Source organism: Nannospalax galili, unplaced genomic scaffold, assembly GCF_000622305.1.
Source record: "Nannospalax galili isolate Female #2095 unplaced genomic scaffold, S.galili_v1.0 scaffold377, whole genome shotgun sequence".
NCBI lineage: Eukaryota > Metazoa > Chordata > Mammalia > Rodentia > Spalacidae > Nannospalax > Nannospalax galili.
Window position 1 is genome coordinate 2549070 of NW_008341187.1, and position 27883 is coordinate 2576952.

General features: G+C 38.1%; 1 protein-coding gene across 1 annotated transcript in view; it reads right to left on the reverse strand.

Moving 5' to 3' along the window:
- The window catches only part of Grm1 (glutamate metabotropic receptor 1), a 398699-nt gene that overhangs the window by 29613 nt on the left and 341203 nt on the right, over positions 1-27883 (reverse strand). Inside the window, exons 6-7 of the mRNA XM_008836709.1 lie at positions 21849-21975; positions 11268-12198 (exon numbers count right to left, since the gene is read on the reverse strand). Coding sequence (XP_008834931.1) covers positions 11268-12198; positions 21849-21975 — 1058 coding nt within the window. The remainder of the gene's footprint in view (positions 1-11267; positions 12199-21848; positions 21976-27883) is intronic.

A 27883-nucleotide genomic window follows, 5' to 3' on the forward strand; every position in this document is an offset into this window, starting at 1 on the left:
GTCACACCCCCATAGGTCAAGCATTTCCGCATGTTAATGCATTTATTCTAGTTACAGTTTAACTCTTACGGAACTTGGAGTCTAGTAGTACTGAGGCGAAGGCATAGCTTCTCACTCCATGTGAACCTTAAAACTGAGTTTTTTTAAGTTTACTTTTACTTCTAATATAGCTACTTAAATATTTCTCCTTGTCCAGTTTCTTTCTCTCAAGTGCTCAGAGGCCCAGATCAGTCACTATAGTGTCTCTCCAGATTCTGCAACAGCTTCCTCCTGGAGCCCCAGGCAGATCCCTTTTGCTGGCCTCCTTTGCACCTCTCTAATTAGAGTATTCATACTCACACATATGCTGATCACAATGAACCCTACTTGGTGACTTGAGAGACTTTTTTCCATTGCACAGAGGGTGAGAGTCAAGCTTTTAAGGATTCTAGAGAGACTACGCGATCTGATCCAAGTGGACCTCCACAACCCTATCTGAGCATGTTTTGCTTCCTTCTTTTTCAGTTCTAGGCACCTGGAATCAGCCCATTGCTTTCAGCCATCAGTTCTTTACCTTGTTTCATGCCTTTATACTCTGATTCTTTGACCAGCCCCCTTCCTTCCCTGGCTGGAACCTATTCCCATCCTGGCTAGCTTCCATCGTGCCAGAGTTGCTATGCAGGCAGGAGAAAAGTCATCAGTGATGGCTCACAGCTTTGGATCTTACATGCTACAGTACCAATGTAACAGAGAAGAGGTGTTTACATGTGTAGTAGTGGCATAATTGTTATGGGGTAACTGGTTTATGATTGGATATGAGGCCAGCTCCATAGGAGGAAATTCATGACCAATTCTGTGAATGCGGTCAAAGGCCCATGACTGCCACAAGGTCATTGTTGGGTTTCTAGCTGCTGGTTCTGCATGCCACTGCATAAAATGTTCTTTGAGATCATATATAATGCCATTTTCTTTACAAAAAATTATCCAGTGTTTGTAGAATTTCAGACGATTGGATATGAGGCCAGCTCCATAGGAGGAAGTTCATGACCAATTCTGTGGATGCGGTCAAAGGCCCATGACTGCCACAAGGTCATTGTTGGGTTTCTAGCTGCTGGTTCTGCATGCCACTGCATAAAATGTTCTTTGAGATCATATATAATGCCATTTTCTTTACAAAAAATTATCCAGTGTTTGTAGAATTTCAGATTCACTGTATAATTTCTAATGAAAGACAGAGATGTACTATAAAAATGTTCTTGATATGTCTCCAAGCAAGTTCTTGGAGCTAGGTAGTGACATCCCTTCTCTTCCTTTGCTTCTTCCTCGGACATCACTGTTATAAGCCTATTGTTGTCTTTGACCATGCAGGTCTATACTTGTCCACATATGAACATTTTTTTCTTTCCTATACCATGCCCATCTTAGCCCAATATGAGGAGTATGACATTTTATCAAGTAGAAAGCAATACTAATTCTCACAGTGTTCATATTTAACAGGATAATGAACACTGAGTATTGTGGTTTAAAGATGAAATGTATCCATAGGCTCACGTTTGAACATTTGGTCCCCAGATGGTGGCACTGTTTGGGAAGGTTGTGGCACCTTTAGGAAGTGGGACTTTGCTCTAAGAAGTGGGTCACATGAGACTTTAGAGCTTGGCCTCACTTTCGGTTCACTCTTTGCTTCCTGAGTTTCGAGGCAGTAGGACCAGCCAGCTTCTTCCTGCCACATCATGCCTTCCCTGCCCAGTGCCATGTCACCCCCACCATGATGGATTATATCCCCCAGAACAGTAAGTTAAAATAAACTCTTCTTTAAGTTGTTTTTGTCAAGGTATTTTATCACCACAAAACAAAAATAACTAAAATATAACATATTATCTTCATATCTGAAAAATCAGGAGAAAGTAAGACATTTCTTACTATATCTTCAGCAGCTTGCCCTTAGGGTTTGGTCCAACTTTTTAAACAATTAATTCTTCATATATCTCAAAGAAAATCTACATGGAAAGTATTATATATAGGCATTATTCAGGAGCCTTTAGTTATAGAAAGATCCCCTTGGCTCTTTGAAATAAAATACATATCCATTTGGGGGTGAACCTGAGTATTTGTTGTACTTTATATTTTGTTTTATTCTATTTATTTTGAGACAGGTCTCAGAGTCTCCTATAGCCTAGGCTGATCTCAAACTCCTTATGTAGGGAAGAATGACCTTGGACTCCTGATCCTTCTGCCTCTGGGGTTACAGGTATGCACCCCAACAGGTATTTTATGTAGTGCCGGGGACCAAATTCTGAGCCTCATAAATGGTTCATAGGCACTTTATCAATTTAGCTAAATCTCCAGCTCCTAATTTTTCTTTATTTTATTAGACAATGTTAACAATAAACATTTTATTTTTATTTCTGGTCAGCAACACATGTGTATTTTATTATTTCAAAAGACAGTGTTTTGATGGTCTAATTTTACTGTGAAGCAAAGAAAATAAAACAGAACCTTCCTCCCATCTCTTTCTTCATCCTCAGGTGACAGGAAGGCATTTTGTAGCCTGGAACTTACATAATAGAATAAGCAACAATAAAACCTAGGTTTTAAATTTGCTTCACCCTGCCCCTCACACCTTCCTAATGCATGCTGTGCCCATGCTGTGAGGCATCCCTTCCCTCACTGCAATGTTTTTCAGTGTGTTGTGCAGAACTTTATAGTCAGAACTGGATGAGTCTCTCCAGGTGACTGGACATGTAACAGCATGCAAACTCGTAGGTCAGCATTAGGCTCACCACGAGCACCCAAGAAATGGAGAAAGTGTATGCATGGGAGATGAAGGAGGCATACAGAGAGGGAGGGAAACACATAGACCTGGAGTCTTGCTACACACAACAGTCCTCCATGTGGCCCAAAAGTATCCTGAACCTTTCAACCTGAGCTACCTGGTATTACTTTGCATATGCTTTATAATACCACCTCCGCCTTTGCTTAGGCTACCTTAAGTTGGTGTCTATAACTTGCACCTATAGTCTCTAATTAATGACTTTTGGGGCATTATCTACAAGATCCAAAGCTTCTAATTCCGCTGGTACTTTCTTCCTGAGCTTTTCATTCTGCAAACTCGTATTTTTTTTTATTGCGGACTAGCTTTACAAATACTCTACCACGTCTCACTTCCCTTGTGAGCAGGTCACACTTGACACTGGATGCTAAGGTAACAGATGGCCTGCAAATGACCTCATCTTTCTTTATCTGGGGCCAAGTACAAACAGGTTGCCAAGCTGTGCCAAACAGGGCATCCTTTCCCACACACACCTCACACGGAGTAGCACTTATATTCCTCCACTTTCAGCAATCTGCATCTTTGTCACTCTGTATAACTCGAACAGTGGTGGTAATGTGTATCCTCCATTCCTAGAACTCTCTTTACTTGAAGATCTAATGAAGAGTTTGTGGTAGTATATGAGCTTCCACATACCTTCCCATATGTTCCTATTTTGATGTCACTAGACAGCAATGACTTATAGATGCTGCTCTTTATACAAATGTTCTTATTTAATCTTCCTAACAACTAGAAGTACAAGTATTGCTCTGTTTCCATAACACATGTGTAGAAGTTAAGCCATTTCTCTAAACTGAAAAATATCAAGACAATTGCCAATAGCTCCTCGGATGGGGTGGAACTTCATTTGAGCCCTTGTTCTGTCTTGGTGAAGGCAAAGAAGAAAAATCAAAATTCTTCCCACAAAAGAAGAATGAAGGGGAGAAAGATATTTGTTTAGGTTTACCATGCCATGTTTGGCCTTTGTAGTGATTATGATGGTTATGTACTTAGAAGATGATCTCTAAGATTTATAAAAAATGGGACACTGCTCATTAGTGCATGGCATGTATATGTGTGTGAGTGTTTGTGCTTTTCTCTTTTGTATTCTTTTCTACAACTAAATATACTGTTTTGAGAAAAAATAAAATATGCATTAGTTTAAAAAATAGCAAGGTAACTCTAACATTTGCTACGGAGTGTTTATGTCCTCCCAAAATTTAAATGTTGAAATTCTACTTTAACATATTGGTCAGAGGTAATGTTTTTAGGAAGTAACTAGGCCATGAGGGTAGAACCTCACAAATGGATTAGTGCCCTTATAAAAATACGTAACAGAGCTTACTTCCCATTCTTTCTGCCCTCCATCATGTAACAATAAGAGAAGACAGCTGTCTCTAAAGGAAGAAGAGGTCTCTGATTGGAACTGGACGGCACAGGTGTTTTCCAGCCTCCAGCAATATGAGAAATAAATTTCTGTTCTTTAAGCTGCTTGTCTATAATACTTTTGCTATAGAAGCCCCAACTGAGACAACAGCTCACTCTGTAGCTTGCCATCCACTTGAATCATCACATTCTATTGTTTCTCATTCCAAGTGCCTAGTTGGATTGTAATGCTGCTTCATCAATAAAGTATGAATTCCTATGGAGCATGCTACATAGTTACTCATTTTATTAAATTCATGAATGAATAAATACATTATTGAGGTAACAGGTACAGGAGGCTATTAGAACTATGAATATATCCAGACAGCAACCTTTCAGTCCCATTTCCTTCTCTTATTAGAATGGTCTTGATCTTTCCACACCCATTTCCTTATCTGCAAAATGTCATTATAAATGTGCCTAACTTGGACCATTGTGAACAATCCCATGAGACTATTTCTAAATTCATTTTAAACATTGTGTATTGTTGACAGATGAGCACAAAATGCTATGTTGGGGAACTGCAATAAGTCTCAGTCACATACGTTTATTTGAATTTGAAAGAATTATAAAGGTGACCTATATTCAAATTGGATTATTTTCTGTTTAAAGTCACACCATAATCTGTCCATTGTCTTGGTTTAAAACGCAAAAAAGAGAGGAAAATATAAAAAAGAAGCTGTTTCTGTGTCATCTACAAACTGAATATGTCATTTGTTAAGAAAAAAAAAATACAAAATTCGGTGATGAGTGAGATTTGCTGCTGGTGATGGGAACAAGTTGTGTCCGTCTTTGCTTTCCCAGGGTGGCTCGGTTCCCTGCCCTTGAGCCAGTGGCTCCCGTGGGCTCAGCAGCATTCTCCTCCACATGCACTGAACTTCGCAAATGTCTTTCCTTTTTGCTTTCTGTTTTCCTCATTTCTCATGTCATAATTTATTTTCTGTCCATGCTAAACATTCTGACAATTGTGTTTCCCATAGCACTCACAGAGAGATTTTTCTTTTGAAGACCTAATTTAAATTTCTTAGGTGCCATAGAATCCTCAGATGGGATATCTTTACAGCATCTTTAACCAGTAATGTACAGTCCACCTCATCAATGTCTCCCTGTCTTGCTGTATCCTCTAAGTTTTACAGTAACTGAATGATCCTCATCACCCAGGGTCAAATTAATACAGCCCACACTCTGCTTGTATTTCCTCAGTTCAGCGTCCATAACCAATAATCAGACTGAAATGACCCAAACTCAGAAGAAAACTTTTGTATACAGGCTTCGGATCCAACTTTCATTTCAATGTTATAGTTAAAGGCTCTTACTTTAAATTTTTAAAAACTTAAAATTTAAACTCTATTAACTAACCATAGTTAACCTTGTCCCAAGGGGCTTATACATGATCATAGAATTTCACAAGTCTTTTCATAGACGTTGTGGTTAATAGAAAACGTATTTAAATTTCACATTAGAAACTGGACATTATCTGCAGTGTTTGCTTCCTTCATATCGAATTATATGCTGCAGCTCACAAGCAAATTAATATTCCTGATTCTTCACTTATATTATTTCCTACCTGTGAAATGATTTCTCCAAGAATAATTTCTCTTGTTGAAAAAAGCTACACTAAAGTTAAGTTCAAGTGCTCTGTTATTAAGAAGATAATCCTTCTTTAGACTAGGACTAAGACATCAGAAGACAATCTTTCTTCCCCGGATTTTCAGAGTATCACATATGCCCTCTCTCCTGCACATGACACAACATATTATATTTGTGTCTCCTTTATCATATTCCAAGATTGCTACAGTCAGTTCTTTACTCTTATATCTGTTTATTCTGAATACTGTGTAGCACTAAAGCAAGTACCTAAATGCTTTTAACTCTACAATTGAAACAATAATTGATTGCATAAATGACTCAGTCAATCATAGAAGATGCTCAGTAAATGTTTCCATTGAGAGGTAAAGTTTTATGAAAAATGCTTCAATAAAGCCTCCTGTTTACTATGAAATCAAGTGAAGAATTACAATACATTTAAAAGCCATATATTGTATGATTAAGGGAAAAGCAATTTTAAAATGACAAGATTTTCTCATGAGTCACAATAATATATGTTCTTATCAGAGAAGAGATGCTCCTACAATTTCATGATGATATTTGTTGGCTCACTTGTCAGGTTTCTTTTCATAATCAGCAGACAGAAAACAAATGCTAATGCTTACCCAGGAGGTAAGGACTAATGTGCAGTCTTATTTACCTCTACCTGCAGACGCAATGTATTCCTAACAGGGAACCGTTTTAGTTTCATTTTCTGTTGCAGTGATAAAATACCCTGACAAAAGCAAATCAGAGGGGAAAGAGTTTATGTTAGCTCACAGCTCCAGGTTACAGTCTGTAGTGTCAGGGAAGAAGGAAAGATGGGGGCCTGAGGGAGCTGGTCATATCACATTCATAATTAGGAACCGAGAGCAATGAATGAACCAAGCTTTAGTGCTCAGCTTGCCCTCTCCTTTATATTCAGTCCAAGGCACGACCCATGAAATGGTGCTACCCATATTCAAGGTGGGTGTTCTCACTGCAGTTAACCCAAAAGAAAATCCTTCACAGGCCAAGCTAACATAAACAATTCCTCATTAAGACTCCTCCCAGGGACTGGAGAGATGGTTTCATAGTTGAGAGCACTTTCTCTTCTTGCACAGGACTGTGGTTTGGTTCCCAGCACCCACATGGCATCTAACAACCATCTATCACTCCAATTCCAGGGATCTAACACACTCTCTTGGCCTCTGTGTACACTGCACGACACAGATGCACTTATATACATGCAGGCAACATGCTCATACACATAAAATAAAAATAAATAAATCAAAAAAATTAAAAATAAAAATGACTCTTCCGAGGTTATTTTACATTGTGTCTAGTAGACAATCAAAATTAACCACTACAGAAGCCCATAAGGAAATGCCCTCAGAATATCAGTCCATGTATGTATCACTTAGGTCTTACATTCAGCAAAAACATTCAAATGCTTAGAAATAATGCAGAATCATAATGCTATTCAATTCCTAAGCATGGATATTACTTCATATACCAGTCTCATACCTTTCTTGTGGTTGTAATTTATTTTTATGAACAATTGTGCATGCAAAAACTCAAAGGAGGATATTATACCTTTTCAACTCCTGGAGCTATCAAATTGGCACTCAGTTTATCTTTAGTTAATTATCTTTAGTTTATCTAGAAAATACCTTGAAATGTTAATTTGACAATGAGTCATTAAGATAATTGTTTTTAAAACAGGCATTCCATTTACCTAGCACTTTTAATTTTTCAGTTAAATTATGTTAAATTATTTTGCCACAGAGGAAGTGATACGTAATTTGTATTTAAATAATCACTTCCTTATGAATATACATGGATTTCTTTGGTTGATCTATTGCCAAAACCCAGATTTCCTAGACCTTTATATTAGTTCAGGCCTAAATATTATCTCATTTGAATAAATTTGTAAGATACAGCTAAAGAAATTAGAGTTATGAAAGACAGGGTTAGGTTATTCCTAAAAGATTTGTGCCTCCCCCCCAAACAAAAGACTTGTGACTAAATAACAATACCCAAATAATATATTTATTAGTTAACGCCTCCTAAATTGTTTTCTGGAAAATGTAAAATAAGCTCCCAACTTTAAGTTGCAGTAGACATCTTACTATGACCGAATAAAAATATTTAAATAAACTTTGCTTAGTCAGTCAGGCAGCATCACCTCTCCTATGCATAGCAGAGGTGACCTGCTAGGACAGTGTCACTGGATTTGTGACTCCTCACAACTTTCCAGCAGACAGGCCAGTTGGAACTGCATATCTAGAATGGCAAAAAAAAAAAATTCATTGGGGGATGCACTCTCTAGAGTGTTCAATTCCTTGCTTTGATTGGTAAAACTCTGCTAGGTTTTTATTACTGCGGAATGTATTAGATTGTTTGTGATTTTGTTACTTTGGAGACAAACCAAGAAAACATAAAATGGCAATTAAAAAAAGGTTAAAAACCATAGGCATTGAGATTATTGTTATATTTTAAAATCACAGTTTCGTGGAGAATTACAACGGAAGCAATAGAAGAATAAATGAGAAAATTGAGTAAACAAATCACTGTTTGCCACAGAAACGTAGCCCCAGATACCCTGTGTGGGTCAGCTCATTTGCATCGAGCATACTGAGGCTGGTACAAATTGTGCTAAGAAAGCAATGAGTTATAGTTACTAATTAGGACTAGATTTACCAACATAGCAATCTGATAATGCTTGATAAATTATAGCTAATAGCTCAACAATTTACTATTGAAATCAATAGTTCTAAGACAATCGTTTCAATACATTCAGACTAAGCTGATTTTTCTCAAATGTAAAGTCCCAAATGAAATTAATTTCTAAATTCATAATATGGAAGAGAATCTTCTCAAACAACAAGGAAACTGTAGGTCCAAATGTACAGTGATGTCTGTCATGCAAGAAGTGCCAGGCATCACCAACATGATGTCCGAAGTTCATTCTCATTGTGCTGCAAGTGCTGAGTAAGACTCATTACTCACTATTCTCTTGGAGGATGTTCATATCCATCCACAGACCCATTGGCAGAATCTCAAACATACACATTCCTGGGCATCAGCACAAGACATCTTAATCCAAGATTCTCACAAGTACAACTTTCAGAAATGACTCCTGACCAAAAATCATGGAATTTTCTTAAGAACCACAATAAAGGTAGAAATACAGAGCTAGAGAATGGTTGGCAAGATGGAATCTTTATGACTCCATAAGTCATGCAACAAAGGGAATTTTTTACTCCCCGTGACTATCCCAGTTTAAAGAATGTCTTGGTTCTTTGGTACATGACTGCCTATGTGTGAGTGTGTGTGGTGTGTGTACATGTGTGGTGTGTGTGCTCATCCCTGTGGGACATGTGGAGACCAGAGGAGGATGTCCAGTGTCCTACTCTATCACACTATACCTCCTGCGACAGAGCCTCACCCTGAACCTGGGGCTAGGCTTGTTCTGGTAACCAGAAGTTTCAAGACCCCCCTTTCTGTGCTCCTGAGGAAAGAAGCTGGGTTAAGCTCGTGGACACTCCTGCTTCTTTTAGTGGTGGTTCTGTATGTGAACTCGGGTCCTCATGCTCGCACAGCAAGTACTCTTACTCATCAGTGCTCTTAACCAGTGAGCAACCTCCCAGCAGTAAGAGTAGACTCTTCCATTTTGCTTTCTCTCATCCCTCCCTCTCAATGAAATTGCGAGGATGTCATTTCACATCCATTCACTGTGAATAATAATCTACTGCTTTGGCTCATGTCATAGAACAGCTGCTTTGCTCTCATTGCTAAGAACTCCCTGGATGTTATTGAGACAACACTGGCTGGGAGGAAAATTAGAACAAGGAGGAAAAAATGGTAGGCACCTTTTTGATCAGCTGCTTATAAAGAACTTGAAATAAGAAGTATGAAGTATTGGCTTCATTATAAAAGTGTCAAAATGTAGAGATGTTTTCATTTGAATTAATAACTATAAATTTCAAAGATATTTTTTCCCAGTCTTCTTGATCACAACCACAAATTATATGATTTCTGTAAGATGCCCATGTTGCTGCTTGGAAAACACAGAATGTAATGCACATAGATTAGATATTTGTTAAGATATTTTACAGCAGTTTAAGACCTGGGCAGAAAGACTTAGGGGCTCACATTTAGAAGTTATACAAATTTGGGGCTGGAGAGATGGCACAGTGGTTAAGAGACTGGTTGCTCTTATTGAGGACCCACGTGGTGGCTAACAGCCATCTGTAACTCTAGCTACAGGGGCTCCAACACCCTCTTCTGAACTCCACAAGCATTGTACTACATGGGTATACTTATATACTTACGGGCAGTACACTCATACACATAAAATAAAAATAATAAAGTATTTTAAAAAATAAATTTATAGAAGCTTAACTTTCCTCAGGTACAAAATGAAGGAAAAGAATATCCATCTCTCTTACTAGCCAACTGACTTCCATAAATGGAATAGTTCTAAAATAGCACAAATGTTATAATTGCTGCTATTAACATTGTTTACTTTTAAGGACCATCTCAAAGAGCAAACTTAATCTTGTTAATGAGAAAAATAAATCAATTCCTGGAAATAGTCAATTTTCTTTAGAGCTTCAAGTATCCATGTCAATCTTAAAAACTGAAAGTATTGCTTGAAATGTGCTTTCATGGGTCAGCAAGATGGCAAACACAAACTTTTGACAGTCAGAAAAATACCATGCAGACTTTGTCCCTCAGAATGACTGAATATGAATCATTCGACTTTGATCATCAAGTTAAGAGTTCTTTATTTATGTTTTGCTTTGTGAGTAAGAAACTGTTCTGATGGTGACCTTGCTTAGAGACAGCACAATTTGTGTGCAACACTGTGGAACATCTTTATTACAATATGCATTAAAGTTTCAAGGCTATGAGAAAGCTGTTCCTTCAGGGACATTATTGCAGGACACACTTGGTACTCCACTGCCACCCAATTTTGAAGTAGCAACTTCCTCAGGGTGTCTAGCTTCTTACCCTCTACCCCAGATTAGTAAAGATGTGGTTCCAGAGTAAAAATAAACCAGATGCTGTCTTCAACCACGATCTAAACTTTCAGTTAGAACTAGTGTGCACCTTTCTGACCCAGGACCAGAGTGTTTCGATGCCCCATTGAGGGAGAAGTCACTGGAAGAGAAAGAAGTTCCTGGCAGAACTGCAGTTTGGGCTTCCAGAGAAAGCAAGGATACCTCAGCTCAGCATTGAGTCACAGTTCCTGTTGCTTCAAAGGAGTGAGACCAAGAGGACTTTTAGCTCCACCTTCCTACCCAAAACAATAAGATCTGAAAAACTTTGAAGAAATGGACGGAAATGGTAAACAATTTAGACAAAGAGAAGGATGGAGGGAGAGAGAGAGAAAGAGAGAGAGAGAGAGAGAGAGAGAGAGAGAGAAAGAGAGAGAGAGAGAAAGACTGAGACACCCAGCTCAGACAGGACAACTCACTTGGTGTTTCCTGCTCCTGGCTTCTTTCTTCGGAAAATGTTGAGGAAAGTGTTGGAGCGGCAAGGCAGTTTGCCATCACCAACGTGCATGCGGACTACATCAGAGGTGGTGAAGGCACTGCGGACATTCCTCTCAGGCTTAGCGATAATGATGTACATCTTGGGAGTGAACATGCACCCCAGTGCCACTGTCACACTGAGGCTCACTGCGAAGCAGGTAGTGATGATCTTGTAGTTGCTCCCAAAGTAAATGGGCACAAAAGCCAGCCAGATGATGCAGGTGGTATACATGGTGAAGGCGATGTATTTGGCCTCGTTGAAGTTGGCGGGCACGTTGCGGGTCTTGAAGGCATAGTAGGTACAGCTCATGATGAGGAGTCCATTGTAGCCCACAGGGGCCACCACACCCAGGTTGCTGGTATTGCAGATAAGGTAGACTTCCTTGATACTTGGGTAGGACAAAATGGGCATGGGAGGCTCCATGATGATCAAGGTCACCACTAGGGTTAGCTGTACACTGATCAGAATGGAGGCAATGATCACCTGAGCCCAAGCGCTCATGAACCTGGGCTTCCGGGTGCAGATCTTCTTCTTGCTGCCGGCCAGGATGCGAGCAATACGATTGGTTTTGGTCACTAAAGCGGAGTAGCACATAGCAGAAGAAAGGCCAACCAGGAGGCGCTGGAGGTAGCAGGATGTGGTGGTAGGTTTGGCGATGAGGGTGAAAGGGCACACATAACCGAGGAAGATGCCAGCCAGGATGATATAGCAGAGCTCTCGGCTGGAGGATTTGACCACAGGCGTGTCCCGGTATAGCACAAAGATGAGGGTGACAAACAGGGTCACAAGGATACCCAGGCAAGAAAAGGCGATGGCAATGATGGATTCTATGTTGCTCCACTCGAGATAACGGACAGGGATGGGCTCACAGCCTGCAAGGAGAAAAATCATTTTAATCAGAGTGTCAGATTTATGCCGAGTCATCAAACCAATGCTGTCTGGTCACCAGAGACATAGCCATAGCCACATCCTTCATGATTTGTGCATTTTGTGCTTTGCACACAATTCTTCCATATTACTCAGATATATCCCAGTGTCTTCCCTAGATAACCATATCCCCAAACTTAATCTCATTACAGCCTGATGTGACACGCTTGAACTTATATATAAAGTATGTTTTCTTTCAACTCCAGCATTGTCAATGTTTGTCATTGTAGTGATGAAACTTAATTCTGTACATTTTTAGAAAAAGCAAGGAAAAACTTAACCCACTTCTAGTGAAGGTTAGGTGGTGGTAACGTAATAGAATAACGTTAATAAGAGATGAAGATTTCCTTTGAGTTTATGCAGCTATTGTCTGTAGATATACAGAGCTCACAGGCAAATTTTGGCCATCAGCATATTTTATACATAAACTTAATTTGAATTTTGTAGATGACTCTCAATTCTCTTGTTTACCACACAGTTCTATATTACTCGTGTAAACTTTTTAGTCTTAGATCTGGATCTGGAATTTGAAGGCTGTTGAGTGTTACAGTCCCTGATGGACATGACAATGAACAGCAAAAGCACTCCTCATCATTTCCAGAACCCTCGCACTGTGTTTCTAATTACAGCTTATGTTTGTCTACTAGATGGACAATCAATCTGCTTTGTATTTCGTAGTAAAAAAAAAAAAAGAGGTTGTCACGCTCAGGAGACAACACCTCAGGAATATGCATTTTATCTGGACTAATATTTCCCAAAACTGTGATAGAGGAAACTTATTTCCTAAAATTCGAGAAATGATCATTATTCTTTAGCCCCACCAGCAAGGACCCAGCAGAACCAGTTTGAATTCAGTTCAATCAACACCAACTCACTATGGTGAACATGGTTTTACACATCAACATTATCAGTACCAATCAACAACACTCTTGTGTGAATATCAGTTTCTACAGATGATATCAACCAGGTTATGCTCTGACATCAACCCTTAAGCCCCATATTTTCCCCAAAACCCCATAGAAAATGTGCAGAGTTTTCTGCTCAGAGACTTATCTGACAGGTGTAGCCATCTCTTACTCTATGTAGTAAGAAATAAATTCAGTATTTGTGTTTTCTTGAGGGTTTTTGTTAAGTCACATGTAGTTGTTTTCAGAATCCGTGAGGAATTGGTTTCAGTACTCCCAATGATACCATATCTTGCAGGTGCTCAAGACCCTTCTCTGAGGTGGCATGTTTGCATGAAGCACTCACATACAGTGGTCTCTCAGTATTCATGGGGAATTGGCTCCAATACCCCCACTGATATCAAATATGTGAATACTCAAGTCCCTTAACTAAGATGGCATAATATTTACACATACTCCTATGTACTTAAAATCATTTCTAGATTATTTATAATGCCTAGTACAATGCAAATGCTATGTAAGTAGTTGTTGCACTATATTGTTTAGAAAATAATGAGGAAAATGTCTGTGCATATTGAGTATACACACAACCATCGTAGTCTTGCACAACTCACCATACAGCACACTCATGATGATGATATTTCTCTTTTTTTTAACACTTTCTATCCATAGCACGTGGGATGCACAGATGCAGGACTAGTAAATGAGGAAGGCTGACTATCTCGGGTTTTGCCATCTTTAGTGTTTCTAGAAATGTTAGCAAGATCAGTTTGAAGACCCCCGTTTTGCAAAATTACTAGAAGTCCTGTGACCAATAGGTTTACTCACTGTGTCCTCTCCCTGTGCTTTATCCATCCAATTTCTCTAATCCTTCAGAACCAGCTTCAAGGCCCAAGCTGTCATTCCCACATACTACATGTGAGTCAGGCTCAATAGTGTGTACTATTTGATAATTAGACATAATGATTTTTTAGATAAAGTCAACAATCATTTTGCTCTACAGATAATTTGTTAAATGCTTTTTTGCATACCACTTATTTCTCTGCTCTGTCACTGCTTTGGCCACAGTTTACTATATCTACAATCTTATTTCATGTGTGATTTTTTAAAATATTTTTATTTTATTATATTTTTATTGTATGTATATAAGTGTATTACCAGCAAGTAAGTAGGTGAACCTGTGTTGTGCAGTGCCAGAGGAAGTGAGAAGAAGGCTTCAGATCCCCTGGAACTGCAGTTACTGATGGCTGTTAGATGTCATATGGGTGCTGGAGGAGACTGAAGAATCCTCCTGTCAAAAAGAATCCCCATAATGGCTAAAATATGATTAACTTGCCAGGCATGGTGGCACATGCCTTCAATCAGGGAATATGGTGGAAGAGGAGGTAGAAAGAACATGAGAGCCAGAAAATAGGGAGAAGGGCTATGAAATGCCATCTTCTGGGCATCACACAGCCCTTGAAACTGTGAGCTCACAGCAGTGACAGCTACCTGCACTGGGCTTGTGTAAGACTGGTAGTGTCAACAGTCACTCAGGGATGGGGGGAGAAGCTCATGGGGCCCTACCCTCTCTGTTCACCTATAGGCTACTGATAGATTCTTGGAGAGAGAGAGTCACTATCTTCAGTTTCATGCCCACTGGAGAGCACATCAGGCTCCAGTAGACAGGTCCTGGCCCATGGTCACCCAGACCTGGTTAAGCTCAGTGGATAACAAAAAAAAATATATATATCACAAAAGTGGGACATGGATTTGTAGGAAAGTGGAGGGATGGACAGAGATGGGAAGGAGATTAGAGAGGTTGGGGTGAGTGCTATTAGATTGAAATACATACATATGTATGTATATGAAATTGCCAAAGAACAAATGTAAAAATAATTTTAAAGATAATTGTACACACCATATTCACTTTGTATGCACTTGCTTATTCATTCATTTTTCTTTATGAATTTGAAGTTACACAAATCTGATCCCATCTTTACTGTTTTCCTTGCTAGAAATGGAAATCTGCTTAAGCCAAAGTTTGCTTCAGTAGTGAGCACTTTAATTCAATAACTTAATTATAGTCAGCTATTGATATGGAGATCATGTGAGAAATAATATACAGGCATACCTAAGTTTTCTGGAACATTTCACATGTTCAAGGATTGCACAAGTACAGATATTTGAAAGATTAAGAAACTCACAGAACATATTCACATAATTTTTCCATTGAAAAGCAAAATGTATATGGTAGCAGAAGAAAGCCTGCACACCAGTGCCACCAAATTAAGAGAAATCCAGGGGCAAGCTCTTGTTCATCCACAAATGTGATTCATTTGGAGCCTGAGCCACCAAGATCTGTCTGATGAGCACTACTAGCTTTGAGACAGCTCAAGGCAGAAATTCCCAGTAGAGTCTCTTTTTTATCTCCCCGAGGCTATGAAGCTGAGTCACCCTGTTGAATTGGTTACACCAGAGAAATCCCTAGTTGGTTCACTGACAGATATCACTGGCTGTCACCAGGGAAATTTCAAAAGCCTGCATATTATAAATCTCAGCTTCTATAACATAGCCCAAAGTGAAAGACAGATACTAAGGCATTTACACAGAAAGTCATAAAATTGTTCAAATTGAGTTGCAAAAATAACTGTCCTGAACAGTGTGTCATGTACAACTAAAGAAAGATATCTTTGTACCGGAGGTAGATTAGGCATTCTTGTGCTGTAACAATAGGAGTCTGTCAAGACAAAACCCAACGCTCCTCCACTTTTTTCTCTTGGTAAGATCCTAAACACTCTTTAATACATGGAATCCAGGCTTTTCAGTGCCAATCAAAACTCAGCCAAAACACAATCACCTGGAGATTATGAATGATAATTAATATTTTGAATATGATTCTGAAGGGTTTCTATTTTCTTATTCTTTGTTTTGTCATTTTTTTAGACATCTTAAATTTGAGAAACATCAGCTTTGCCATCGAAGAAATTAACTGTAATGTCCAAGTTGTCCAGGTAAGCACAATAGTGAAATTTTGGTCCTGCTTTGACGTGTCAAAGAATTACAAAACTCCTGGGTGTTTGAAGGTATCTCAAGACTAGAAGAGGGGGGGATTGCCTGAAATTGATGGTGAGTAGTGTCCAAAGTTACCTGACTGCAGCATGCAAAAGATGACTTTATTAGTTGTGCATACAATGTATAAAGCTTTAAAAACACAATAGTTTGGTAACTGTCCATGGTCAGTCATTCCAGAGAACCTAGAGACTTCATACAAGTCAGTTGCCTTCAAGCAGCCTACAAATTACTGAACAAAATCAGAGAAGTGATAATAACTTTGATCTAGGGACCAGAGGCCACCCCCCATTTTCGAATCAAATATTTGGTAGTGTGTTACCCAAATGTATTAGAGGAGGCTAAAATAGACTATCAGATTTCTTTCTAACTAGGTCAAGTCAAATTTAATATGAAGCAAAGATGATAATTATTTTATGCCAAGTATCTTAAGGGAACTCATAACATTCTTGACAATATAAGGCTTTATTCTTCAGAGTTATTTCCTTACAATTACCTATAAGGCAAATTTATATTTATAATCCAATGTACAGATTAAATGTTCAATCTTCTGTGAAGGCTTTTCTCTTCCCAGGGAAAAAAGAAAAAATTGCTTTTTTCTGTGTTCATAGGATGCTGTGCACATAGCTGTGTTCTGGGATGCATAATTAGCTGTTTACAAATCTAGTTTCATATGCAGCTTCTCATATGCTTGCCTCAGCTTCTCCAAAAATTTCTTGCACAAAATGGTTGATAAAGTATATTGCAGAATTAAATAAATGAGTCCATAGTAGGATCTGAGGTCATGGTGATTGGCAGAATAGAGAAAAATAATAATTAAAGTTAATTAATTTTCTACTTTTAATTTATTTTTATTTCATTTTTATTATTTTTATTATATGTGTATGGGTGTAGTATTGCCTGAATGTATGTAAGTGCACCAGTAGCAGTCTATACTCTTAAGTGCTGAGCTATCTCTCCAGGCCCAATTTTCTGCTTTTTAATAACAAGCTTTGGTGCAGGTTAGCTTTTTGATGAATCCTCTTATACCCTTAGGTATTTTAAAAACTAAGTATTATTGCATCACTTATACCTGGTTCATGAATTATTAAACTACTATTAAGTCTTATTTGATCATGGAAAAGAATATGCTTATGAATCCTAAGAATTGAAGCACAAAATTTATGTGTGGAATTAAAAATGTGCATTCCCATGAAAAACATATGAAAAGCTTAATACATGACAAAAGCACTGCCCAGCCCTGAGCAGCACACCAGTTTACTCAAACCTGCAACAGAGTCTAATGAAAAGTTAACCATTGCTTAGAAATATTTGCCTTCATCAATGGGAATCTTTGCTGTCTATGGAAACAATAGCTATCTTAAAAGTGATTAACACATTTTAACAAGCTTTACCTGCAGCAGAATAATCATTTCTCAAAGACGAATAGCTTCTCATTTAAATTAAAATTTTATCAGAAAAAACTCATCCATGAAAATAAAACACCTACTAAAAGGCAATGTCTTTACTCTTCCAAATATTTCTACTGATTTTTGGTATTCTGTGCCAGTGGGTTTTCTCTTTTCACAATTATTGCTACCATGACAACATGCAAAACACACTGCCAAGTACTGTGCCCTTGCCCTGTGTTTGACATGGCACCAAGTAAGTGGCAATGGGATCTAATTTTCTATTCACACATGAGACTAAAATGGATGCTGAAAAAATGTGTCATTAAAATACGAATATGAGAGATGTGTGTTCTGAAGACACTAAGGATATTGTGTGTAAAGTAGTCTGGAGACATGATAAGAGAGCAACTGGCTGGGATAAAGCAGTGTGAGCTGAAGCAAGGCTCAACATGTTGGCAACCTCGTTGGAATGTTGAGGTGACCTTTGTGTGTGTGGTAGGACACGTTTAATACATCCAATCTTTAGAAAGGTCGTTGTAGTGTTGTTTATCTATTTCATGGCCGCGGAGGATGTCTTTCATGCTCTGTCAAGATGGAGTGCTAATCAATAGAAAGAATCATTTGTCAATAGCCAAGTACTACATCCACAATAGAACTTAAGTCCAGGTCATCAAGCTTGGCAGCAAGTGCTTGACCCTACTAGGTCACCTCACCAGATTTTCAAGAGCATCTTCATGTTTTAATGTTCCAAAACAGAAATACTTTTTCTAGTATGGGGTACGCCCTACCTCGAGTGAAAATAGGGAAGTAACAGCAGTCTGAAAAAGTTCAAAAAATATAAACAAGAAAAAGACTCTACCTCCAAGCCAGTACTTCTGATTTCTAAGATCAACCTGAGAAGGGCTTTGCCCTCAAGCCTCTCCCAAGTCAGCTGTGATCTCAAACAGCTAAAAAAAAGCTGTTGAGTCAATTCCAGCTCTCAGACACAATGATGTTTCTGTGGGACCTGCATAACTGAGGAGATAAAGCTTAAAAAGTCGATGTGAGTGAAGGGGATGCCCAGTCCAAAAGGAGGAGGAAAAACTTAGCATGCCATCCAATGCATGCAACCTTGGCATAAGTGGTTTAGACATTGGGCCCAGCAGGGAATTTCCTGGATCCACAGGATGACTGTTTTGTTGACAACTGCACTGATCTAAACCAACTTGGCTGAGTTCCTTCTAATTCTACAAATGTAATGAACACTGATGATTACATAGCTATTATGTCCAAGACACCAGACTATGAGCCCAAGAGAGCAGTATTTCTCAATGGATTAGACAGAAATTTATTTTTAAGGCATGCTGCAGTTTAATTGTATTTTTTTTTTTTTTACAAATAATGACATTAAGATTCAGAGCTGTTAAGTGATTAGCTTATTTTTTGGCCAAAGCTGGTAAGCGAAAACTGATTCGTGAGTAAATTATATATTGTACATATCATTCCTTTGTCAGATGGGCAGTTTGTAAATATTTTTCTCACTCTTCTGCTTGTCTCTTTGCTTTCTTTTTCCTTTGTTGTGCATAAGTTTCTTAAATTGAACTTATACAATTTGTTTATTTTGCTTTTGTTTTCACTGCTTTGGAGAAATTATCCAAAACTACTTAGCCTACACCAGGGTGTTGAAGTGTTTAGGCCTGTGCTTCCTCCTGGAGCTTTCATTATATCCAATCTTACCTCTAGGTCTTAGAGTGATTTTGAGTCAATTTTTGCTCAAGGTGGAAGAAAGGGTTCAAGTTTCCATCTGTTTAGGACCATTTATTAAAAAGCCATCCTTTCTCTAATGTGTATTCTTTTTTAAAAGTATTCTTGCTGGGCGTGGTGTGGTGCACACCTTTAATCCCAGTACTGGGGAGGCAGAGACAGGCAGATCTCTGTGAAATCAAGGCCAGCCTAGTATAAATAGTGAGTTCCAGGACAGCTGGGGCTGCAGAGAGACCCTGTCTCAAAAAAGACCAAAAATATTATTCTTTTATAATTTCTTAGGTGTGTAACTTTCTTTGATCAAAGCCCCCCCAATACTCTCTCTTACTCCTTTCCCTCCTTTCTTCTTCCTATGTACTCCTGTTTTCAAGTTGTGTGTATGTCTGTGTGTGTGTGTGTCTGTATGTCGTGTGTGTGTCTGTGTGTCTGCATGTGTCTGTGCGTCTGTATGTGTGTATGTATGTGTGTGTGTCTGTGTGTCTGTATGTGTGTGTGTGTGTGTCTGTGTGTCTGTATGTCTGTGTGTCTGTGTGTTTGTATGTGTGTGTGTCTGTGTGTCTGTATGTGTGTGTGTTTGTGTCTGTGTGTCTGTATGTCTGTGTGTCTGTGTGTTTGTGTGTGTGTGTGTGTGTGTGTCTGTGTGACCCAATGTGTTTAATTAAGATTACCTGCATGAGCAAATCTTCTAGATCCCACTCCAAACATAGAGAAGAAACTCTGGAGGTGAGTGTTTGGGCAGGGTTAACCTTTAGAAACATGAAAGAAAGCTTTAGAACGAGATTTTAGCTAGAGAATCAAAAAGTAAAGAGTGAGGGCGATAGGTGCCGTGTGTTCCTGCAAAAATATTCTGACCTAATTCCATTGTTTTTAAAAGGATATTTGTACAAGGTGGTTTCTGTGTTTTCTGATATTATTTTAATTAATCTCTAGCAGGTTAACATTTCACAAGGTCATACCACTCAAGTATAATTTTAGCTATGTGACCTGGTTCTATTTACCCAGTTATTTTTAAAACATGTTTGAAATAAACCATGTGTTTTAGTTTCATATTCTTATTTAGGATCAAGCAAAAAATGAGCAACCAGTAAGACTACCCAACAAGACTGTGACCCTTCCTGAAGATTTTCAATGGCACCCATGGGAGCACAGGACCAAGAGTTCCTGACCTGGGTTCTGCGTCTCACTATTTCCTTGACCTTGGGCATACAGGGCATCATGTCTGTTGGTTTCCTCTACTTTTTCTAAGATGAGGTTTAGCTCATAAAGTCTATATTTATTCACCTGACAAGGTTCCTAGGGCTCTGAAAAGTATTTTTGAAATACTGATCATCTGTGAGTTCATGCCAAGGGCTGTAAAAAATAAATTTGCATACATGAATGTTGTTTTTTTAGAAAGTTATAAGCTCATTTGGTCAATCCATCTCAGCACCCCTGTTTTTACTCCTGAATCATCTGTTGTATTCAACTTTTCTTCTTCATGCCCACGGAAGCTGCTCTAGTCCATGGCCTTTGAAATAGCCACAGGGACCCAGTGACAGCTCCCTCATGCTTCTGCTCCCAATCTAGTCTGCACTCCACACTGCCAACAGGTCCATCTGTCTAGTAATGGGTTTTGGGTGTCATTCCCCACATTGAAACTCTCCATTGGTTCTCCGGTGCTGAAAGGCAAAGTCTAAACACAAGCTAGGTCAGAGAGGAATATTGATCAGCATTTTACCCAGCCTCATCCCTTACCACTTCTGATATTTATCAGGCAAACCCATGTTTCCCCAAAGCCTATTAGAAACTCTCAACTCTTTCATGCTCTTCTTTCTGGAATTTCTTTCATCTCCTCCTTTTCCTGATAGCTTCATAGTACTTCATAAGTATCTCTTTCATATTAATTTTTCTGTTAATTTTTTTCTTCCCATTTCTTCCCCAACAGACTTTATACAAAATAAAAGCTAGGATTGAAGCTAGGCCCAGTGGTTCACACCAGAATCCCAACACTTGGGAGGCTGAACCAGGAGGACGATCATAATTCATTCTGGAATACAGAATGAGACTCTCTCAACACACACACACACACACACACACACACACACACACACACAGAGGGAGAGAACAAAAAGCTAGAATTTAGTTCATTTACTTTTGTACCTTTTTGTACCTTAGGGATTATAGTAATGACTCACATATATCAGATGTTCAAGAAATGGTTACAAATATAGATTCAGCGGGCTTGAAATACTTTCCAGCACAGTTTTAAAAAGAATAAATAGAAAATAACTCTATGACAGAATATTCTACCACTTATCAATTCACTGGCATTCAGATTAAAATGAACATTATTTTCCATATACCATGGAAACTTAGAGTCTTATACATGCCAATTGGGCATGAGCACCACAAAGTGAGCACCGTAGAACAGCAAGGAAAAGACATGAGCTAAATGCTCAGATCTGAAAAATGGGAACTAGGAAGGGCAAAAATCAGGAACAAGGTTTACAAGTGAGGTTGCCCTACCTGTCAGATCTGCATTGGGCCACCAGCCCAAGTCACAGGCTCTGCAGGTGAACTCATCTTGCACAAATTCATTCTCTTTGCAGGCTGTGCAAATCCAGCAGCAGCTCACTTCTCCTTTCCGTATGACCTGTAAGACAGGAATGTTTTTCATATGCTTTACAGTCAGTTCTTCAAAAAGCCATTTATTTATTTGTTTGTTTGTTTGTTTGTTTTTGAAATAGAGTATTGCTATATAGCACTGGCTAACCTGGAACTCTCTATGTAGATTAGACTGGCCTTGAACTTACAGAGATCTGCCTACTTCTACTTCCCAAGTTCCAGGATTAAAGGCGTGTGCCACAACGCCTGACCTCACAAACTTCTCATATAATAAATTTTATTAGTTAATAAAAACTGAAAAACTACAATTTTTGTTGTAGTTTTGCAAAACAAAATTAAATTCTAAAGCAACTTTGTGTGTATAAGTCAAGAGCGATGACTAAGAAACCATAATGAAACATTGGAATTGTTTGCCTTGCTGTGGTGAATTCAGCCACATTAATTGTTGGAAGAAAAATTAATCGTTAAAGACAATTGAAGAGATATTTCTTATCTGAGCAGTTTAAATTTCACTGTTTTGCTTTTATCTGGTAAATGCCTGCATGCTTACAAAGTAAAAAGTATTTTATTTAAAGTGAGTTTTTTGCACATAGTATATAGTTAGGTTACAGCCTACAATTTTTGCCTTTTGCTATTTGGCACATTTATATTTATTGTTATAATTATCATAAACTTCTGTGTAGGTCAATCATTTTGTCACCTCTTTCCCTTCTGTTGTTTGTTCTTTTTTCCTACTTTTCTGCCTTTAAAAAGTCCATGTTGCCATCAATCACAGCTTATTATCTAAACTTCTTTTTGTTTTAGTGGTGGCTCTAAGGTCTACAATATACACAAAACTATTACTCTATATACATGAAACTGTAAAAGATAAGACTCTACAGTAAGTTCAACATTTTATCCTCCATTCATAAAAAGTACATTTTGTTATAGCACCCCTACACATAAAATGAACTATTATCTTTACTACAAGTCAATTATTTTAAAATAATTTTTTTTCTGATTTAGTTTTGCTTTTGCTTTTGTTTTTTGAAGACAGGATCTCCCTGTAGCCTCAGCTGGCCTGGAACACCTCATGTAGACCAGCTGGCCTTAACCTCACAGAGATCTGCCTGCCTTTACCTCCTGCAAGCTGAGATTAAAGGCATGTGCCACCATGCCTGGTCCTTAAATTAAAAATAAAAAATTTAAACCAGAAAAAGTGTTATTATATTTTATCTTTATTCATGCTTCAATTTGTAATTTCTGGTACTTCTAGTTGCTTTATATTAACAGAAATTTCTCTTATATTATTTTCTTTGCCCTGAGGCATTTTCTTTAATATTTGCACCAGTGAGAAGCTGAGAATATGACTTCTCACCTGTTATATGTACAAAGATGTTTATTTTGCCTTAATTTTTTCAAAACTAAGGTTTTTACTTAGAAATTAAGTGAAATTAAACTAATAGTTTCCCCCAATCCCCAGTGGTATTACCAGGCTGCGCTTGGAATAGAATCTAGGTTAAAAGTTTGTTTCTTTTTTTGTTTTAGCACTTGAACTCACAGAGATCTGCCTGCCTCCGCCTCCTGAGTGCTGGGCACTTTTAACACATTATTCATTCTTACCCAGCATATATTTTTGAAGAGATTATCTGTTATGTATTGGACTTTTACTCTAGATAATATTAATTTATCATTGGTTTTTAATAAATTATGTTATTTTATGTTTAGTTTGCTTGCAGACTTTTCTGAACCTTATACATTTCATTACAGTTGAAAATTTTTAATCCATCAGTTCACCAAAAAAAATTTCATATCAATGTCAAATATGGATTCCCTCTTGTGAAGTGGATCTAAAGTCCAGCTAGAGAGTAGTTGGTGCCTCCCATGACATTCTTGCCACTATTGCCCAGTTTTTGTTGTAGCGCACAGGACTCACAACTGGACAAGGTTGATGATTACTTTTTTCTTCATGTAGCATGCATAGCACTGTAAAACTAGCCAGTAAAAATGAAGCTTTGAAGTCAGTACCAGCTTGATTTTTTCCTTGTTTGTTCTACAGCTCACGTATGTAGTGTCTTCAGCAGTAGGATCTTATCATCAAGTTCCAGTGGGTAACCAAGAGCAGCGGTAATGCCAGCATTGTTTGAGATTCTGTGGGACCCCTGGTCAACAACTTCAAAAGAGGGAATCCACTCCTGGCACTGGGAATTTTCTTTGCTAGCTTGTGGTGTCCAGTATTGGCAATGTCCTCCTGTTATGGTGCAACTCTTTTAAATCTCTTTTTATATTATGTATGTATGTACTTTAAGACGAGCCAATGGTGGTAGGTTTCTATATGATGTTTTCTTTTTAAAATTTTTTTATTTATTATTTTTATTTTATGCATATGAGTGAATTGCCCTCATGTGTGTAAGTACACCCATGTCATGCAATGCCTACGGAGGTCAGAAGAGGGCATCGGATCCACTGGAAGTGGAGTTACGGATGGTTGCTAGCCACCATGTGGGTTCTGGGAATTAAATCTGGATCCTCTGCAAGAGCAGCCAGTGCTCTTAACTGCTGAGCCATCTCTCCAGCCCCCCGTATGTCATTTCTAAAGGCCTTTATTGTTAGTTTTCCTCCCCATATTCCCTCCTCTGTGCTGGCCTACCATTATTCCCCACACCCTTTAACCCTTCCCACTCCATTATTCTTCTCTCCCCTCTATATCACTGCATTTTATTTCTCCTCCCATTAAGCCTCTCCCATCCCACCATGATTCTTTACTAGTTTCCTGATCTCTATGAATTTTCCAATTAAAACATACATATCTAAGATTCAGGGTGAGGACCCTTTTGCTGGACAGGACACAAGCCACTGGGAAGAGACTACTCATATTATTCTTCTAAATAGACAAAGTATTAAAATGACACCTAATGATATTTTTATACCCATGGATTAATACATCTGTCAACTCTCACCAGAGAAGCTTTCTCATATAGCAGATGATGATTAATATCCACGATTGACCAATGTTCAGACAAGAAGAGACTGCAGACTGCTTATGCATGAATAGGCCACCTATATCAAACCTCTGCCTCCCAAGATGCAGGGATCATTGCAGAAGAAGGGGTGAAAAGATTATAAGAGTCAGAGGAAGTGGATGACCACACAAGAAAACAGCTTTCCAGGCAGTTGATCAGTTGCTCAGGTTGAACATGCTCATTTTAGACCAAATTTAGCATGGTTAATTTTAGGATAGTTCAGATTCATTATTCAAGTCTGATTCGTCTGGGTTCTTTATTCAATTACATGGCTGTTCAACAGGACATTTCCACTCTGGCTGATAGAAACTAGGAGAATTTCTGGCTCTGTATCAGCTCTGGGAATTTACCTTCCTAGGGATTACCCTTTACCTGGATACTTAAAATTCTACTCAACTCACAAGCAGGTTGATATTCAAATATTCAAGGGAACTCCCGTGCTATTTTCAGAAATATTTACTTATTCATTTCCTGCATAAATCCTTCTTCTTCCTTACTGTGTACTGCAAATTTTAGCTGTCTTGGTTTTCCTTAACCCTGATTCTGTCTTCTCGAATTAGCAAGATGGCCAAACTTTGTGTTCTCTCTAGCTGAACAGTCAGCAAATTGCCTCCAGATAGAAAGCCTGAGGGATTTCAGGGCTTTCCTAGCTTGCTTCCTCTCCCTTCTCTGGCATCAAGAATGTGCTCTGCTTCCCAATGTCTGAACACAGTTGTTTCACATATTTGATCAGACTTTCCCATTGTCTACAGCAGAAGGCAAAGTGTGGACCCTGTTATTCCCTCATGGATAGGAGCAAAAGTCCTTCCTAACACATTTAAAATGATCAAATATTTCTGCTTGTGAAGTCAGAATTAAACTGTAAATACTGCCACACTTCAAAATAATAGGGGCTGGAGGGGTGGCTCAGGGGTTAAGAGCACTGGATGCTCCTGCAGAGGACCTGGGATCAATTCTCAGAACCCACATGGTGGCTAGCAATAGTCTGTAACTCTGGTTTCAGGGGATTCGACATCTTCTCTGGCCTGCTCGGGCATGGTATGACATGGGTGCACTTACTCATATGCAGGCAATATGCTTATACATATAAAATAACAATAATAAATAAAATTTTCAAAATAAAATAATAGACACTAGCCTTCATGAAGATAAAATTATTTCCAGGCAGGTTTGAAATGCATATTATTATTTTAAACTTGCAGAAAAAGATCAAATGACAAAATATTTTCAACAAATGTAGAAAGTTTTCCTTTTTTACTTTAAAATGAATTTTGAGAGTAAAATGAAATTCATTCCTTTCTGAAAAAATTTTACAAGTATCCTCAGAATAGGTATGAGAAATTTGCATTTCAAATATTGTTTTCTAAATGATATGAGAAAAATGAATCAATAAAGAAATGCCACTCTTTAGTTAAGATGAGTAGTCCATTAATACCCAGTCCAGAACACTGTGTACCAGTTCATGACAATGCCAAATAAATTAGCCAACCCAATTTCCCCTATCCCTTTAGTGTTCCCCATCTCTTTAGTTCTCCAAACAATGGCATTGAGATCAAATGGGCAATGTCTCAAGGTGGTAGATCTTACCAAGGTTGGTGGCATATCTTTGATTGTGGTAAAGGTTGATGGATATGTTGCAGTGTTCTCATCAATTTAAAATGAATGGAATGGTGATGCTTTTCAGAGTTCATCCAGTTGGTTTCATCTAACACAAATGTCAATATTCTATTGCATGTTTGAAATTGGTCTTTCTCCCAGAGGAGATTAAATTGTGATGTTGACAGATGTGTTAGGAATTGTACAGCGATATTATAATATTCCCACATCTTCTTTTCACCTTTGCTGTTGAAAATATGGACTTAAGATAAATCTATTTTTCATAGCTATTTATATAAAGCAGTAGAAATAATTGGTAGCAAATACTAGACAGCGATGATATACACCTAAAGGCACATGCACACAAAGAGTTACAAAGTCTACATAGCCTATAACCTTAATCTTACCATATTTTTCTTATAATTAGGAAAAGTGGAGAAGTACTAGTTAGTTGACAATTTTGCTCAAAAATGGGTATCCAGCATTCCAAGTAAACACCTTTTACAGAAAAATTTTGGAGTGGGATGAAATAAATAACTTTAAAATACAGTTTATCTTTTTTTAAAAAAATCAGGAAAATGTATAGAAGAGGAAAACAGCATCAAAACAACAAAATTCAAGAAAGAGTTATTAATAGTCACCTAGGAAGGATGATTGTAGGGCACTGCACAAGGCAAGTTACTTTGGAATCTAATCCCTAACCTGCTGCAGAGTCTTAAAGATACTCGCTCTAAAACAACCTAGCTGTTTTTCAATAATGTCCTTTGTTGAAAAGTGGTAATGTTAATGTAAAAAATCAAGATTGTCAATGTATTCTTTAAAAGATATTATTAGAAATGGCAAGTTTTATACACTGGCAACCTCTCTAAGTCATTATAGCTACTAACAAGAAAACCTAGAGACCAGTTCTCCAGCAATATGCCCAATAGTGCTTAGGGCACATACTTGATTTCAGTTAGGGGCAAATACAAATGGACGCTTAATAGACTCACTAAGCTACCTTCTATCTATAAGAATGTCTAGCATCAAACTGAAAATGATCATGCCCCCTGTGCTTTGATACTGGACATATGTTTCTGCTCTTCACCTACCCATAAAAAACATCAGAGTGATACAAGAATCTAAAATTTGACAAGGTGCTATCCATCAGTTTAAATTAAGCAGTCCACGGAGGTTTATACTTCTAATGTCTTTTGAAACTAAACTTTCATCTCTCTAGTAGGAAGTACAATAAACAAATTGACTGAAATCATGAGTAGAAAGAGTTAATCCGGTTTTAAAGTCTACTATATATATATCCTGTCTTTGATCTATATATATAAAGTGCCATTTTTACTA